This window comes from Zonotrichia leucophrys, chromosome 2, assembly GCF_028769735.1.
Source record: "Zonotrichia leucophrys gambelii isolate GWCS_2022_RI chromosome 2, RI_Zleu_2.0, whole genome shotgun sequence".
Classification (NCBI taxonomy): Eukaryota; Metazoa; Chordata; class Aves; order Passeriformes; family Passerellidae; genus Zonotrichia; species Zonotrichia leucophrys.
This window is the reverse complement of record NC_088171.1, coordinates 14,225,406-14,242,088: the sequence shown is the minus strand read 5'-3', so window position 1 is coordinate 14,242,088 and position 16,683 is coordinate 14,225,406. Positions and strand designations below refer to the sequence as shown.

At 39.4% G+C, this 16,683-nt stretch overlaps 1 protein-coding gene across 2 annotated transcripts in view; it reads right to left on the bottom strand.

The window, feature by feature from the left end:
- The window catches only part of CUL2 (cullin 2), a 40,438-nt gene extending 25,462 nt beyond the window's left edge, over window positions 1–14,976 (bottom strand). The window contains exons 1-5 of one of the 2 annotated variants that reach the window (XM_064703968.1): window positions 14,749–14,976; window positions 11,894–12,032; window positions 5,912–6,014; window positions 4,026–4,120; window positions 1,308–1,413 (exon numbers count right to left, since the gene is read on the bottom strand). In XM_064703968.1, coding sequence (XP_064560038.1) covers window positions 1,308–1,413; window positions 4,026–4,120; window positions 5,912–6,014; window positions 11,894–12,012 — 423 coding nt within the window. In that variant the 5' untranslated portion in view covers window positions 12,013–12,032; window positions 14,749–14,976. Of the gene's footprint in view, window positions 1–1,307; window positions 1,414–4,025; window positions 4,121–5,911; window positions 6,015–11,893; window positions 12,033–14,645 lie in introns of both variants that reach the window. The other variant, XM_064703967.1, reaches the window with a different exon arrangement.
- Between the last annotated feature and the right edge of the window lie 1,707 nt (window positions 14,977–16,683).

Below are 16,683 nucleotides of genomic sequence, written 5' to 3'. Positions count from 1 at the left end.
AATCTATTTCTGGGGGTAAAAAAAACCAGAAGGTACATCTTAAACAAAGGTATTTAAACTCAGGGCTCTCACAGAGCCATTGAAAATTCAAGAGTTTGAAATCAGTGATAGGAGCTCAACTCAGAAAAGCAGTGTCCTTCACCATGCATTCATAACAGAGAGAGAAGAAAAAAGCAAGCACTTGCAAGCAGTGGCAGACTATTTTCATTAACTTATCTCATCCTGTACATTTCCTAGTACAATTACTGAATGTCTGGAACACTTGGGGGAAGAAGAACTGTTTGAAGCTGTGCCCACACCTCACACACACAGCTCTGCTCTCATGTACAGACCTGCTGTTACACCCCTCAGAAGAACTGGGCAAGAATGAACTTGCTGAAGATTACTGAAAAGCTCCCAAAGTTTTGTTACCACACAAGAGTGATGTTGAGACAGAAACTTCAGAACAGAGAGTGCAGTTCTGCTTCTAAAAATACTGGGCATTATTTCTGTAACTTCATGCTGAGACTGAAGAGAACAATACATAAAATAAACATGTTTGCCCTTGGGTAGATAAAGGCCAGATCATTTCAGTCATCTAAAATGTAATACATAAACAGTAATTCTTTCCATTCTAAAGTGATGAACAACAAATAATTTGACTTCTACTAGAGCCCTTGTACAATCCAAAGAATAAAAGATAGAATCCTACAGGAACCATAATGAAAGAGTAAATGCTTTCAAAACAAAGACTTGACAAACTTGCCAAGTGCCTTGCAGGTCAAGAAATGCAGCAATGAATTCACCAAAATAGTGCTGCAATTTAATACATGAATGTAGGACTCAAGTCTCCATTAATTTTCAGGACAAAGGAGTGACTGCTATAAACTTAATCCTACACCAGTTGTGAACAGATATTAACTTTACTGCCTTGAGATTAGCAAGGAAAGCTTTTATACTTTGTCACATCAAGAAATAGAAGCCTAAAAACTAATATTTCAAGGGCTTCCAAAAACAAAAGTATACTAATTCTTCAACATGTTTTTTAGATAGCAGTATCACTTAAGAATCTAAAGTTTATTTGCAAAGTGTTTCTATTATCACATTTTAAATCCAAGTTTTCCAACCGTTTTCATATTTGTTTCTTTTCCCTGCCAGGTCACTCTTATTTTTCTACACCAAAACTGTAATGTCATTTTACAAGGCGAACAGTGCTTACATGTACAATATTTCTGTGACATAAAAAAGTGAAAATTTTCAAGGGCAAAGCTGAACTCATAGCATTCTGAATACTGTTTATTGCCAACCCCACTTTCAGAGATACCTACCTCTCCAATTTCCATCAAAGGTTCATTCATATCCACCCCTCCATAACCATACTGAAGATCAGCTTCAGTCAATTTGTTCTTCTTAATAAACTGTGTGTTGAGGTACCTATAGAAAAAAGGATATCCTCATCAAAACAGGCACAAATAAAAGGCTTTTTAAATTAAGTTCAGAACTGTGGAATGTGTTTTGCATCACAAAATATATAACCTCCTTAAACCAATGCCATGGCTATTTGTAGAAAAATGTTACAATACAAATGACATTGAAAGAATTTTCATCACATTAAAACAGTGGTGTTGGTAACAGAGATCAAACAGGAACCTGAAATATCACTGTCAGCATTTTCTTTGTGAGCAATATACTTGTGTAAGAATCCAATCTTTCAACATGCCCTGCTTATACATACATACATACATACATACATACATGTGTTCCATATACATACATATACGTGCAAAATATCAACTTTTAACTTAAAAGCATTTCCTTCTACCTGTACTGTTTATTGTTCTGTGTTTCTCTCAAATGAAATGCAGAAGAACTGCTCATTTTAATAGGGCAAACTTTTGTCTGTTATGATCCCTTACTCAGGTCATGGTAGCTAGCTAACAGCCAGATTACAAATTTTAAAGAGAAGAATTTTCAGAAATTATTTTAAGTAACAGCTATAAAGAACAAATGCTATAAATGCTATTTTAAAATTCAGTATTTACTACTGTATGCATAGTTTTTATAAAGAACACAGAATGGATTCTGTGCAAGACCTGCTAAAACATCCCTCTTCACTCTCAGTATTCCCAGAGAACAAATATTGTAACATTTTTAAATGGAACCATTCTTTCCTTTCCCAGATAATTGGGAAAAAAATTAAAATATATATTTCCCAACTACACTTACAATATTTCTTATATTAAAAATGTTTAAATAAGGCAACTGAGAAGGTTTTTTAAATTTCTGATCTAACCAGGAGTTTTGAGATGCTCAGTTTCAGGCATTGAAAAGAACCAGATTACTGATGCACTTTGAGAGATTCAGGCTTCAGAGGCTGCACCAGACCAGAGGTGTCTGAACACTCTTGACATGAAGGCAAAAGCCAAGCAAAGGAGAGAAGGAGGAACACACTGTGAAATCCTGTGAACTTGAAAGAATTTAGGACACCACAGAGTCCAAAGAAGGAAGACTTGTCATAGTACAGTGATGAAAAATTGGAGTACAGCAGCCACTTTCAGACTCTTACTGTAACCTGTGCTACCATGGATACCAACCATGAACTGTAAATGCAGATTTCTCTAGAAGGCTCCAGGCCTCCAGGACACACAAAACCTGTGAGGACATCAGGAACACCTCAAACACCAGCCCTAAGCAGGCTCCTTGGTGGCATTTTCCCATATTCTCCCACGTGAACAAAGCCAACAGCTGCCAATCTGCTTTTTCTCATTAAACTTGCTAAGAAGCAAAGTCCTGCACTCCCCTCACTTACTCTCTCTTGCATCAGTACATACAGAGTGGCATGTAAAACTAAAAATTGCTATATCATATGCTGGTATTATATAAATATTTTAAAGACAAAATGGAACAAAGCAAAAGCTGCACCATGTGTGTTTAGTTTTCAGGATTTTATTATGAAAAATTGTAACAGTTGGGGTGGTTTTTTGGTTTTTTGTTGTTGTTTTTTTTTTTTTAATGACCTAATTTCAATTTACTGGATAAGGAAACTTTCCCAATCACTTGAAATAAAGTACACAGACTGGATTTTTTTAAAGTACCTGTGAAACCAGTTACAGCACCAAGACACTGGGAAGGCCTAATGTCCAGCATTGGCTTTATCTATTATTCACTTATTTATTATTATTTATTTATTTATCTGAAGAAGTTTTCTTCAGTGTTCCTTATTGCAACAGTTTTGTCACCTTGGTTTAGTCAAGCACATGTGGGATTTTCATTTTCAAACTGAATCCAGATTTGTTTTCCTAGCAAAATGCACCAAGGAGGATAGGTAAAAAAAACCAAACCAAAATCAACACTGAAGGAAGAAAAGATTGAACGCATTTTCCAATTACATGATTGATCTCACATTTAAGGAATTTTGCTCAAAAGTGTCTCACATTTGAGCAGTGTTTCAAATATTGCCTACCATGTTAGAAGCAGAGATGCAAGCCTAATTAAATTTTAAGGGAATCTATTTGAAAATAATTTTCAGATTACCACCTGTAGATATTAATCAATTTTCATTGCAGGAAGAATTATCCAAACTACAGCCTGGGATACAATAGAGCCAACTAAATTATGGTACTTTTTTCAGAGCAGGCATGCAATAAGAAAAGAACTCCAACTGATTCCTAAAAGGTAAAATATCCTAAAGCTTTGACTCAAACCATGCTGGTTCAACTGCAAACTGCAGTACAGCGCCATCCTTGTAGAACTCCCAGGATTATGAGCTTATACACTGCAGGGTTGATTAGCACCAACACATTTGGCACTGCAACATCAAGCAGAATAAAGTAGTAATGAAAGAACTTTAGGAACCATCTTGGATACTTACCTGTTGATGCATTATTCCTTTTTGCTCATGTTCTGCTACCATAACTATATTCTCTCCAAAATTAACCTGAGGCATATTCATCTATTGCTCTCTCAACACTCTTCAACTTAACCTGCAGATCATGTTAAATTTCATGTTAATTTCAAAGGTTTAACAACTCTTTTGCAAAGCTTACCTGTACAAACAGTCCATATAGTCTGCCCCTTTGCTATACTCTTCCCAGTATCTGTGATACATAACCAGTACTTGTTCTTCAGCTTCCAGAACTCTCTGTGAAGGCACACACACCCCACACACCAGAATTAGTATGAAAATAGCACGCATACTTAGGAAGTTATCATGGGATTACAATTTTGGAATAGTATTTGCATATTCAGAATTGTGGCAATGACCAAAATAACACATCTTAATACTACCAAGTTTTGGTAAGCCAGCTAGAACACCTGGACTTGCTTTATTTTGCATTTAAAAACAGCAATCTGTCTACTGAATTATTTTCTGTTGATCTTTTCAGAAGTACCTGCTTGAATAAATCTGGCTCACATTCTCACATCACACTGGTGGGATAACTCACAGAACCTTCCTCTGACTGACACAGATCAGTTTTATATTCACCCAGCTACATGCACTGCACACTGGAAGAATTGACTATAACCATTTAAAACCACTATGTCTTACTGGATAAACAAGTCCTCATACTTACCAAGAATGACAGAATAAAACAAGTTTAACAAAGCACAGATACATGTAAATGAAAAAAAAAAAGCTTTAAAGTTTTTCAAATCTAGGCCCAAATCTTTTGAAATTTAAGCAAATCATCATCTAAAAAGCTACTGAACTTTTCAAAATAGATTCATACTTCAGAGAAGTTCAACAATTTAGACTAATGAGTATGATTGGAGAGGGGGGACAAGATCCTAGGAATTCAACTTTAACTCTCTCTAGAATAATTTTAAAATCTGGCTCAAGAAGCAAAGAAGCCCATGCAAAAAAATGCAAAAAAGGGTAAAAAAATTATGAAAGAAGAAAGCTGGCAGATAAAACAGAATTGAGAATGCTTTCCTCTGCTGTATGCATTTTGCAAAGGTTTTAAATTTAAAAACCTGATGTATGCTTTCTGCTACTTCTCAAAACTTCCACAGTGCTGGCACCTGCCTGATTATCCTAAGTGAGCTCATTCAGCTCACTAAATAAATGAGGAAGAAATTATTTGGCAGAGTTCTCTGCTAGTTTAGTGAATGGATTTAGTCTATAAGAGTGCCAGAATTATCCTCTCTGTAACCAGTGGAACTGCCCATTAAGACACCAGTCTATCTTGTCAAATACTCAGTACCTAAGCATGAGGCCATTTAGCAGCACTATGCACAATTTGCAATGCTTTGCCCCCTATAAAGACATCAAAGACTGATAAGCACCTTATTTAAATCTACTTCTCTTTTTACTGATCTAGATCGAGGCACCATTCATCTGTCCTATCTACTAAACATGATGAATCATAATTCTAACGAAATTTGCTGTCTTAGCTGATGAAACAGAAGTTACATCACAGCTATACAGACATACAAATATTGTTGTCATAATAAATAATTTGCCATTATTTCCTCTCCTCCCAAGTGTTTGTGTTATGTCTCACATATTTCAGAAGGTTTTTGTTTATTTCTTAAGAGTATATACAATCAGTTTCCAAGACACTAGAGCAGATACATTTCTGTTGAAACAGAAGGCTAATGACAAACTACAGAATGTTTGCAAAATGAAGATGTTTCTCTAACTTGTCTGATTATAAGCATTCAATGTAAAAGAAAGAACTTGCTTTTCAAGCCAATGAATATATTGCACAAACCATAACTGTTGGCTTAGAAAGAAAATTATTTCTTTGTGTTGCATATCAATAGGTATCTATAATACCTGCCTGCATTTGTGTACATGTTGTGACATGTGTTACATATTTCATATACACAAGTAGTGTGTCTCTGCAACTCTGTCATCTGTGATTTAGTCTCATAAAGACCTACAAAAAGTCAAAAAAAGGATCAGGATATCAGGAACTGTACAGGTTACCTTGTGCAAATGGCGTACATGATTCTCCAAAAAAATTTTAGTCTCAGTATAAAGTCTCTCTCCAAGAGGTTCAGGATAGGCCACACACAAAGCATAAATGTCTCTGGGCTCAAAGTCAAGGTTTGTAATAAAGTGTGAAAACACAGCAACAAAGTTTATGATTTAAAGAACCCTTTCTTCTCCACACATGTAGTTTAGGTTTTGGGGTTTTTTTACATCAAGCAGAAAAGATAAAATTAATCATTTTCTGAAATTATTGTAAGTATTGGCTTGTGCAAAATCCAAGTTTACAGCATCAATATTAAATAGTGAATGCTGAGGCAATGTTAGAACTAAGATCTTGATAGCCCCATACTGATGTGGCTTCTACCCTTTATTTGCCATGTATAATACACAATAATCTCAAGGTGCAAAGCAGCTTTCAGGCACCATTCTTCTGCACTTGCAGCCAACATGAACTGAAACTCTTCTCATATAATGGAAAGAAGCACTAATTAGATTAAGAACATGATTAGTCAAGTACAGAGCAGAGCAAACACACAGTGAAGCTGACTTCAAGTTTTCCTTCCTGGAGTCCAAAATAACTTACTGTCCCTGCATTTTGCCCTGACCTCCACAGGTAAAACAATTTCAGGGGACACTGAAAATTAAATAATCACAATGGTGGTGTGGATAAAACAAAGTCTGTATTCTTTTTAACCATTATTATAATTTCAGAAATCCTGTTTAGATCACAGCCACAAAAAACAGTTGTGCATGATAATTTGAACAGGCAGCAGCAACCCGCTAAGCCACCCTTAAGATGGTTTTGTCCCTAAACTACCTTGCAGAGCTACACTTTTGGCTTTTATCAAGTTTTAAGAGTAATTTGAGGAAGAGAAATTATGACTGAGAACTTTGCTTTCAGAAAAGTCAAGCAAGGATTAGGTCAAGCTTCATATAAACAACTGTGGGAAATAAACTAATTCTGCAAAAATTACTTTAAAACATGGCTTAAGCACTAAGCCTAGGCACCTTATAAAGCCAGCCATGGCAGAAATCAATAATTTAGTATATCACTTCAATCAAGGGAAGACACAAGATCTTTCCTCTAGCCTACCCCAAAAAGCACCTGCCTGTGTGAAGGGAGGTAGAAGACAGTTGAAGAGTCACCTGCTTAATCTACAGAACAGTGTCAAGCTCTCATCACACAGCCCGTCCAAATGCACATTTCATTCTTTATATAGAATTACTACTCAAAACAAAGAAGGTTCTGATGTAGGAGAACTAATTAGGAAAAAACCCTTTATCTGGCAACTGGAATCTGAGACCCCAACCAGAATCTAAATTAGAGTACATTATTTCCCTCATATAGATCATCTTTGCTAGAATTCTCCTCAGAACAGCAGAAAGTCTTAAATGGAAACACTGTGAAACATAATGGGCAACATCCCCAGCTTTGTAACAGTAGCTACCATTGCACTACACCAGCATGCAAAGTAATGACCACTAAAATATCAAAACAAATTTAAACAGTGAAGAATGAAATATTCTGTTAAAGAGATTGTAAAGAATAATTGGTTTTCACACCATCCCCTCCCCAACAAATTTTCTCAGTCTAAGGATAGTGAGTAGTTAAATGCATCCTAAATACAATTCAAGCCACAAGCCTCTTCATTATGCAAAGGTATTTTTGAGAAATTAAACTCAGAATTAGAAATCTTAATAATTTGCTCACAAGCAAAGGGGATATGACTTGTTTCTCTTTTGATCCACAACTACACTACCTGAAACACCACAACCTACAGATCTCTACAACAAGAACAGCTTACAAATTTAGAGGAAATAGGCAGTCTTCACCACAGCAGCACAAGAATATAGCAATTACAGTTTATTTGATGAAAGCACCAAACAAATCTCTCTGATTTTATCTTGTGAACAAGTTTCTTAGTTTTAATAATCCTAATTAAGAATGAAAATGCTATCTCTACTCCTTCATGAAAATGCACATCTTCCAAACATGCCTTTCCTTATTCCAGCAAACAAATTTCCTTACAAATGAAGAAAGCTGAACCTAGTACTCTTTCTTGACATTTACCGCTGTGCTTAATATCAGCAGATGCACAAACTAAGAGCTTAATCACAGAAGCACTAGAGCAGGCACCTAACCCTCCTATGTAAATCAAATACTACTGGCTGGATATCAAGTTTCTCTAGAATTATACAAAAGAAAGCTATCATGAGACTGGAATATATCTGACTGAAGCAAAACTGTTCTTTCTTGCTCAATTTGTACTTGTTTCTTTATGCATTTTATCTCTGAGTCCAGAATCCAAATTTCAGTGTCATATTCAAAGTGTTGTGACTCTCTTAACAAAAAAAAAAAAAAAAATCTCTGAAAAAAAATCTCACTGATCATCACTGGTATTTTACTCCATAAACTTCAAGCACATTTTTCCTGTGCTGCTGTCCAACAGAACAACAGGAAGAAGCCTTTACTGTTCAATAATTTATCTTTAATGGTGGAAGCCATCTGTGCTTCCAGTTCAGCATGCAGTTTTGCAGGGTGAGAAAGGCCAGAGGAAGCTGCAGCCAAAGTGCTGCCTAGGGGCCTTCACTCTTATTGAGAACAAGAACATCAAAACCCTTCTGTGACCCTGAAGTGCTTTGGTAGTTGCTATTTGAGAGGTATTACCCAGCAATGGGAAACTGAAGCACTTCCAAACTAAAAAGGAACAACAACAAAATTACTATCAACAAGAAAATGCTATAGCCAAGACTATAAAAACTCACAAATATTGTCCTTGGAGTTAAAAAAAAAGCACCTAGTTAAGACTTCTCTAGGCAACCACTGTAGAGCTTTGGGAAAATTTCTATTCATCAATCTTCTGTAACAGAACCAAAATTTGTAGAGAATTTCAGGACTTAGTCAGAAAGAACCACGACCATACGAACTCTATTTACTCTTCCTTCTCAACCAGTTGTTTTTAAAGATAAATGTTTAAGTTTTGGTTCATCATAGGGTCCTTGCAAAACAATTCATCAGAGGAGGGAGAACAAATTTGGAGAAAAAAATGGTGAAAAAAAGCAGATGGCCACGTTGCATACTTTTAAAATAATTCTGTTTGAAGTACAGCTGTCTCTGGGTGCTGTTGATCTTATGTTAACTTCTGGGTAGAAATCCCAAGACAACAACAGGAAGAGTTTGATGTTCTACCTGTTCAAAAAAGTTCTAGTTAAAAGGCAGTTACCAAAGCACAGAGGAACTACCCACTACTCTCTAACCAAGCCTTAACCTAAAAAGCACTCCTGTGCCTGCAGAGCAGCCTTGGAAGTGATACAATGTATTCCCAACACCACCTCCAACAGAGACATAACTGTCACTCATTTACCAGACAATGAAACAAGTTCATACACATTTCTTTCTGCAGAGAATCTTAAAAGGAAATCTGAAGGTCAAAGGTGGATCAGGATGACTCACATTTTAAATAAAGTGACATATGGTCTTTCAGGTGATCTTTTCCAGAAGATTTTAACTCTTACACCATTGTGGTTCCCAGCTCATTGCCATTCTAGCATTTCCAGTATGAGGTAAAATGTTTATTTAAAGATAAGCCATGTTCAACAACAAAATTACCATAAGTTACAAAGGAAACACTATGCTCAAAACAAACAAGTTCTGGGGAACTAGTGGGGCAAAAATTAGTTCTAGAAGAGGAGTATGTGCAGTACAAGCCTGTCATCCCTAAAATACTGTCAGCTTCCATACTCCACTGGATCTCAGCTGCCCCAAACAGCACAAGGGAAAGCTAACACTTCTTAGAATACACTGCTGCAGACTGAAACAGTGATTGCTTGCTCTATCTTATCCTTTGTTTCCACATCACCCTGTTGACTATATAGTACAAAGATCAACTGATACTATAATCAATGAAATAACCTGTATGGGTTTTATTGAAATAATTTCCCATCTTTCTATTGTGCTGACTCAAGCAATAAGAAAAAGAGTTAATAGAACATTTCCTTTAGAATTGCTGTAGATGTTTAGAAACACTACTCCAATTAAAATGAATTTAAGAGAGAATAAAAAGTTAACAAGGAACAAAATGACGTATTATTAAATGCCAATTTTTAAGAATATCCTTAAAGTCTTCTTTATGTATAAAACCTGGAAAAAGCTTTTATTCCAGCTGTATAAAACTACCAGTTCCACCAAACTGTTGAGCGCTCATTGAGCAGCTTGTGTTAAAACAGAAAATTTGGTTATAGAAAGCAGAAATAGTGAACAACCAACACTCAAGCTGGAAGTGGCACAAACTCCTTGGGCCATTCAGCCACAGACAAAAAGCCAAAAGGCTCCTGCCTGTGCCAAACCAGGCACTAATAGTGCCACTTTCCAAGGAAAGTAATTAAGAGATGATACTAAGTAAGGTCTTAAGAGTTACATGCCAAATGATTATTCCAAGACTGCTTCCTAAGTCTGCTATTCATAAGCAATCCTTTTCTGATGTTCAATCAACTGGACTAAATCCCAAAAGAGGATCAACAGCAAACTTGTGTGCAAGGTCTCCACATAAGAAGCTGTAACCAAAACAGTGTGACAAGGAATCAACACAACATCTCCTGCAACAATTCTTATTTTATATTCAAATCTATTTTAAATATCTTTGTTTCAATGTTTAAAGTTTTAAGCTGCAGAATTTAACACTTGATAAAGACTGAATTATGTAATCCTCAAAAACTGCTTAGCAAGAATGACTGTAAAACAACTTCTCAGCATGTATAGTACCCACCTAATTAGTTCAAATTTTTTTTTTAATTCTGGAGTCCCTTGAACTTTAATTCAGTACAAGGTGACAGGTCATGCTCCCAGAAATTAATTACAAAGTTTATAAAATGAAAGAGCTCTTTAAGATTATTACACCACAAAACATCACAAGAACTAGGAGCTATGTCCATATACACATACACATGTTCAAAACACAGGCACATGGGAAAGCAATTCTGAGAAATAGTTAACATGTTCAGGATGAGATGAGACTTTGGAGTCAAGCCCCTGCCCACAGAATAAGCTTATCTTGTAAAAACTTATGTCTAAGGATCTTCTCAGGTGCTTCTTTTTTCACCCACAAGAATTAATAAATCAATAAATAAATCTAAACTATTCTTCCCCCTTGCAATTAAACCAAAATGTGACCAATCCCTGCAGAAGAGGTGCAAAGCCTCCTAAAATTCTCTAATTATTCACCATGATGTAATGGCTAATGAATATATAGACACAAGCCACAGAATAACTGGTTAGAAACATAATACTTCTTTTAAAAGAAGTTCACTGAAACTTAAATCTTGCAAAACATTACATGTAAAACACAAACCTTTCCACTACAACAATGTATGTACAGCTGTGACTTGAACAGCAACACCATATGAATGCAGAAAGAGTAGTTATTCTTAAATATAGCTTAAGTGTCATGAGTAACAAGGCAGTAACAGTGGAGGGAAAGGAAGAAGGCTTTTTAATAAATCCTTGCTGTGGAAAGGTCTAGTATGGTAGTTATCAGTACAGTTAGAAATGCAAAGAAGAGAGAGAAATCTTTACACAGAACATCCTCATCATCCCCCACATCCCAAATGTAAAGATGTGTCCCCTGTCTTGGGTATTTCCCTGGCCACACACAAACACTTGGACATACAAGAAAACCTCATTGTCAGAATAGGGGACACTCAATACCTGTAAGAACAGCTTTAGCATAAGCTAAGTATTAGAGCTACCAAAAGTGACTAAAACTGAGACAAGTTTACTTTTTATCAGCATGGTGATTTTCACATAGATTACTTCCCAAATATGCAGAATTTCCCATCCCTTTCAACTTATTCACAGTCCTAATAACAGGTGCAGCCTAACAACAAGCTGCTCAAGATCACTGTTATATAACACAGGTTTACTCTGGGCTAAACACATCACACAAACACGTTCAGTCAGATTTTTCACTTAAAGGATACGAGAAGCGATCGTTCCACGTTGCTCTTTCAACATAATCCAACATCACAACAGCTTTAATCGTTGTTAGAAGTTTGTTCCATGTTTCATCAAAGTCAACTACTCGTGGTTTCAAGGACATTGTGGGGCTTTAGTGTTAATCTGTAGAAGAATTAAACATGTCAGAAAACATTGCACAATCATTAAAAAAATATACACTTCCTTTGAATTTTTCAATTTAAACTTTGTACACAGTTGCACCACTATGATATAGTGACACAAAGAACACCCACCCCCTCCAAAATGAAGCTACAATGCCTCATTTTTAATGCTTTGGAATGGAACATTAATGCTCCATAGGCATGAGTAGTTTATAACATAACACCAACTAATCTAAGAGCATCATGCTTTGTGAAGCTCATTATCTCACCAAACTATTCATTTAAGAATGTCACATGAAGAAAACAACTTTCCTGTAAATTTTGATTTGTTGATTTTTTGATTTTATTCCAAGACTGTTTCAACTGTATCTAAGAAAATTTGGGGTAAGAACAAACTAAACTGTTACCAGAGTATCTGAAATTCCCACTCAGTTTGCAGCCTATGTTCACCTCAGGCTTTCAAGAGACATTTTTGGTGTTACATTTGAAAAGCCACAAAACCCGAAAGCTTTGATTGGGATGTGAAAAAGAAAACACAGGGCAATATGCAGAGCTTGTGCACAGCTTACTGCACTGTGCAGCAGGACAGTGACATCTTTCAAGTAAGATATGCCTTGAAGACACAGAAGCTTTGCTAGTAATATCCTATCAAAACCAGCAAATTTATTGAAAAAAAAAAAAAAACCAAAAAAACCACCCACTCAACATTAACTTATCTAAATAAAACTATGGGGAAAAGTAAGGTGATTTTAAAAAGACAACTGTGAAGGCCTTATTTCTACTAATCTAGAAAGGACCTGATGTGTGACATTCCATGTACAAAGCAAGCCTAGCTCCTGCTCAGAAACATGATATTGTAAGACTACAATAAAAAGTGGAAATACTTCTGTTTCTATTTCAAACAGATGGACAAGTGACTCTTGTCTTTCCCAAATTTCAAGGTCAGAAGGGAAAGTAGAAAGCTAGTGACAGACTTTGAGCATAGAGGCAGGCCTCACTAAGGGAAAGAATCAAATGTCATGCTAAAAAACTATTTAGCAACCAGCTTACTACCTTAACCACTACCAGCTCTCACAGGATATACCACTTCTCAGTTTAAGAAAAAAGCAGTAAAATCAGATGCAACTTTTAGCATGCAGGCATACAACCCACCCCTCTAACTAACTAAGCTCCTCAACTGCTGTAAATGTTGTGATATTTGTAACATGGTTATCAATTCAATCCAGACATGTCGGCAGGAGCTTACACAGAAAAATCAGTGAGAAGTGACAAAGCAAAGACCCACCAAAGAAAGTAAGCTGAAAAACACACCGGTTCACAGAAATGTGACCTTAGCAGAGGCAGACAACAGCTCCCTTCCAGGATGGGAGAGGGGGAAGTGGTAATCTTCAAAAAGCCCTAATACCCCTCTTATGGGAAACACGAGAGCATTTCCAGCTGGCTCCAAGAAAAAATAATCACGGTCCACAAAAGACATTAACCATCATAATAAGTGCTTGTGGTAACGAAGCTGTACTTGTGCTACATTAGAAGTTGCTGTCTTGGAAACACATGTGGCACACCCAAGGTAAAAGAGCCCTTTCTTCAAAGACAAGCAAAACCGAGGGGAAGAAGGGAGAAGAAAAAGTCCTCCCCACAGTATATCCCAATGTCATTAATCAGTGTCACCGTGTTCAGGATGATTAAAACCAATACTGTGTAAAGCATCCACATGGTCATCCAAGTAGTCTGGAGTTAAATAGTTTAAGATAACTGTTACTTGGCATTCTCTTACAACTTTTATGGAAATAAAAATTTAAATGTGTTTTACAGGCATTTAAACAAGTATGGTGTAACTTTTACTGTAAGACACTGGGTTTTTTGGAGTATGCTGTGCTCCAATGTCAGCAAATGTTTTGTATTGATCATGGTAAGAACTATAGGAGGGCAGAATATCTACCCTAGGGTTTAGACTATTAGAGCGTGGGGAGCCATACCTGTTTGATAAGCCCTAAGGTAAACAGATGTTATTGAAACATATTTACTCGGCATGATAATGAAAGGATGCTGGTTCTATAGCCTCATTCTTTAAAACACACCGCTGTCATACTGCAAATATTTGTTCACACAAACAAACATAGTATTCTGTCCAGCATCAAAGAACGCCCCAAATTTCCAAGCTATTTAACCCCCTCGATCAGCAGCATCACAAGCCCGTGGCGGGTGCGCAGCCACACGCAGGAGCACCGGCGTCAAACAGGTGACCGGTGCCGCCCGCCCCCGCCCGGTGCCCGCTCCCACCTTCTCCCTCCACCAAAACAAAAGCGAAACTGGCGGAGGGCGCAGCCAGCGGATAACGAGCGGCCCCGCCGGAGAGGCCGCACCGCGCCCTCGCCGCCGGGCAAGGGCAGGACCCGGGGCAGGACGCGGCGGGCGGGCGGGCGCTGCCGCTCAGGCACGGCCGGGGATGGGGCCCGGGGCGGGGGCCAGCGGCGGCCCCGGGGCCGGACGGGGGCAGGGCCCGATCGCCCCCGCGCACACCCGGCGGGGTCGGGACCGCCACCTCCCCGCGAGCGCCGCGCTCCCTCCCCTCAGCGCTGCGGCCGGGCCGGGCCGGGCCGGGCGAGGGCGTTACCTGGCGGCCCGGGGCCCGAGTCAGCGACCCCCGCCCGGCCTCCCTCGCTCCTGCCCTCGGCCGCGGTCGCTGCCCCGTTCCGTCCTCACAGCGCTGCCATTACCCAAAGCCGCTCGCGCCCCGCCCCTCCGCCGGCGCCGCCACTGCCGGGGTCGGGGCGCGGCCCCGCGGCCCCGCTCGGTGCTGTCGCCGCCGCGCCGCCGCCTCACCCGCGGAGCCGCCAACCCCGCGTTCTCCCCGCCGGGCTCTCCCCGCCGGCCGCAGGATGAGCTGGGGCCGACGGGTCTCGGCGCTCAGTCACTTTCCGATCGCACCCTCCCCCGCTGGAGCAGCGGGGTTTGGTACGGCCCGCACTGTACGGCGAGCGCGGGCGGCCGCACTTCCCAGCGGCGGGGCGGTCGTAGCGCACGCGTCACTCCGCCTCCATGGCGGGACTGTTCTCGTCCCGCGCCTTCCCGACATGGAGTCGCGGGGCGCGGGGGCTGGAACGGGCCTCTCCCGCGGGCGCGGCGTTCCCGGGCTTCGTGTCAGCAGCTCGCCGTTACCTCAGAAGGTGGAAGTGTCCCCGTCCCGCCGCCGCCCCCAGCAGGGAATATCCCCAGCTCCCTGCTCCGGTGCGGGACGCCCCGGGCAGCGCCCCGGCCCCGGCTGCCTCGGCAGAGCGGCCGCCGTCCCCGCGCGGGCCCCGGCGGAAAGAAAGGGGCAACACAGAGTTGTTGGGTGGGAGTAACAAAGTAGAGTCGCTGTGGAGACCAAGTAGCCGGGCGGGCTCACGTGCCCCGGGCGCACGTGCGCGCTGTGGGAGCCGCGGGCACCGCAATCGCCCGGCGGGCACTGAGCCGGGCCCGGGAGATCGCAACTGGGCACAGCAGCTCTGCTTCAAAAAACAAACAATAAAAAAGGGATCCATTTAAAGGACATCGTGCACTCTACGTAGGAGACAACAGTCTTCTGGAGAACAGATATTTATTTCTGAAAATTCTCTATTGTTCAAAACTCACGTCAAAATAATTGCTTTCCCTGTTTTCAAATCAAGCCCTTGCCCATTTCATTTCCAGTACTTGCAGCTTTATCATTAAGCCTTAATGCTTTCCTTTGTGTTCTCTTTTTAAATGTATTGGTCTCCTTCTAGACATTTTAAACAGCGCTTCAACTTCCTCTGTTTTCACCCTAAACCCCTTTGTTTTTCTATTCTGCTAGTTTAACAGAAACTAGCAGAGTTTAAAGCTCTTCTATTTGCTGGGGGGAGGTAGGTTGTAACTAAGCTTTTGGGTGCTTGTTATTTTCTGCAAGTGTTGAATTGTATCTGCGGCACTTTTTCATTTTTTTAAGAACTGGAGGCTCTTTTTTAGTGGTAGTGTTAGTCACAAGCTTGTGAGTTAAACTCTTAGAAGTTCAAATATATGGTGGCACAATTTAATAATGCTATTTAAACCTGCTGTGTGAATGTATTAATTGTACAAGATCAGATATCACAAGTTAGATGGCCGTTAATGAAAAACATCCTTATCTATACACTACCCAAACATTACCCAGTACATATTTTGTAAATTTCTGTTATATGAGGAAGTTTAGTCCTGAGTTAACTGTTATAAACTGGAAACAGATACAGGAAAGGAGGTATTTTTCAAAACTAATAATTTGGGTTGTTCAGCCTGGAAGAATCACGTAGCAATTTCCTGAAATTATGAATATTCACAATAAGCACAGACTTTAATTAGGTACCAAATCTGCAACTATTCTGCACATTCTGTTCTACAAGGCTGCAGTTGAGGAAGCACAATTAGGGAGTCACAATTCAGAGGAAGAACATGAGTATTTGTTACTGCTTTTAGGTAAGGTATTTAAAAACTGTTCTTGGATTTTAATGTATTTAGGAAATATTAATTTAAATGCATTTAGGAAATAACAGAGAAATATTTAGGAATTCCAGAGAATGACCACCTGAAAGCACAGAACAGGGCATTGCAGGAGTCAGATGAGCAAGCTGAGAGCATTTCTCTGTGTGTTCATAAGGTCATCTCACCACTCCCACAGT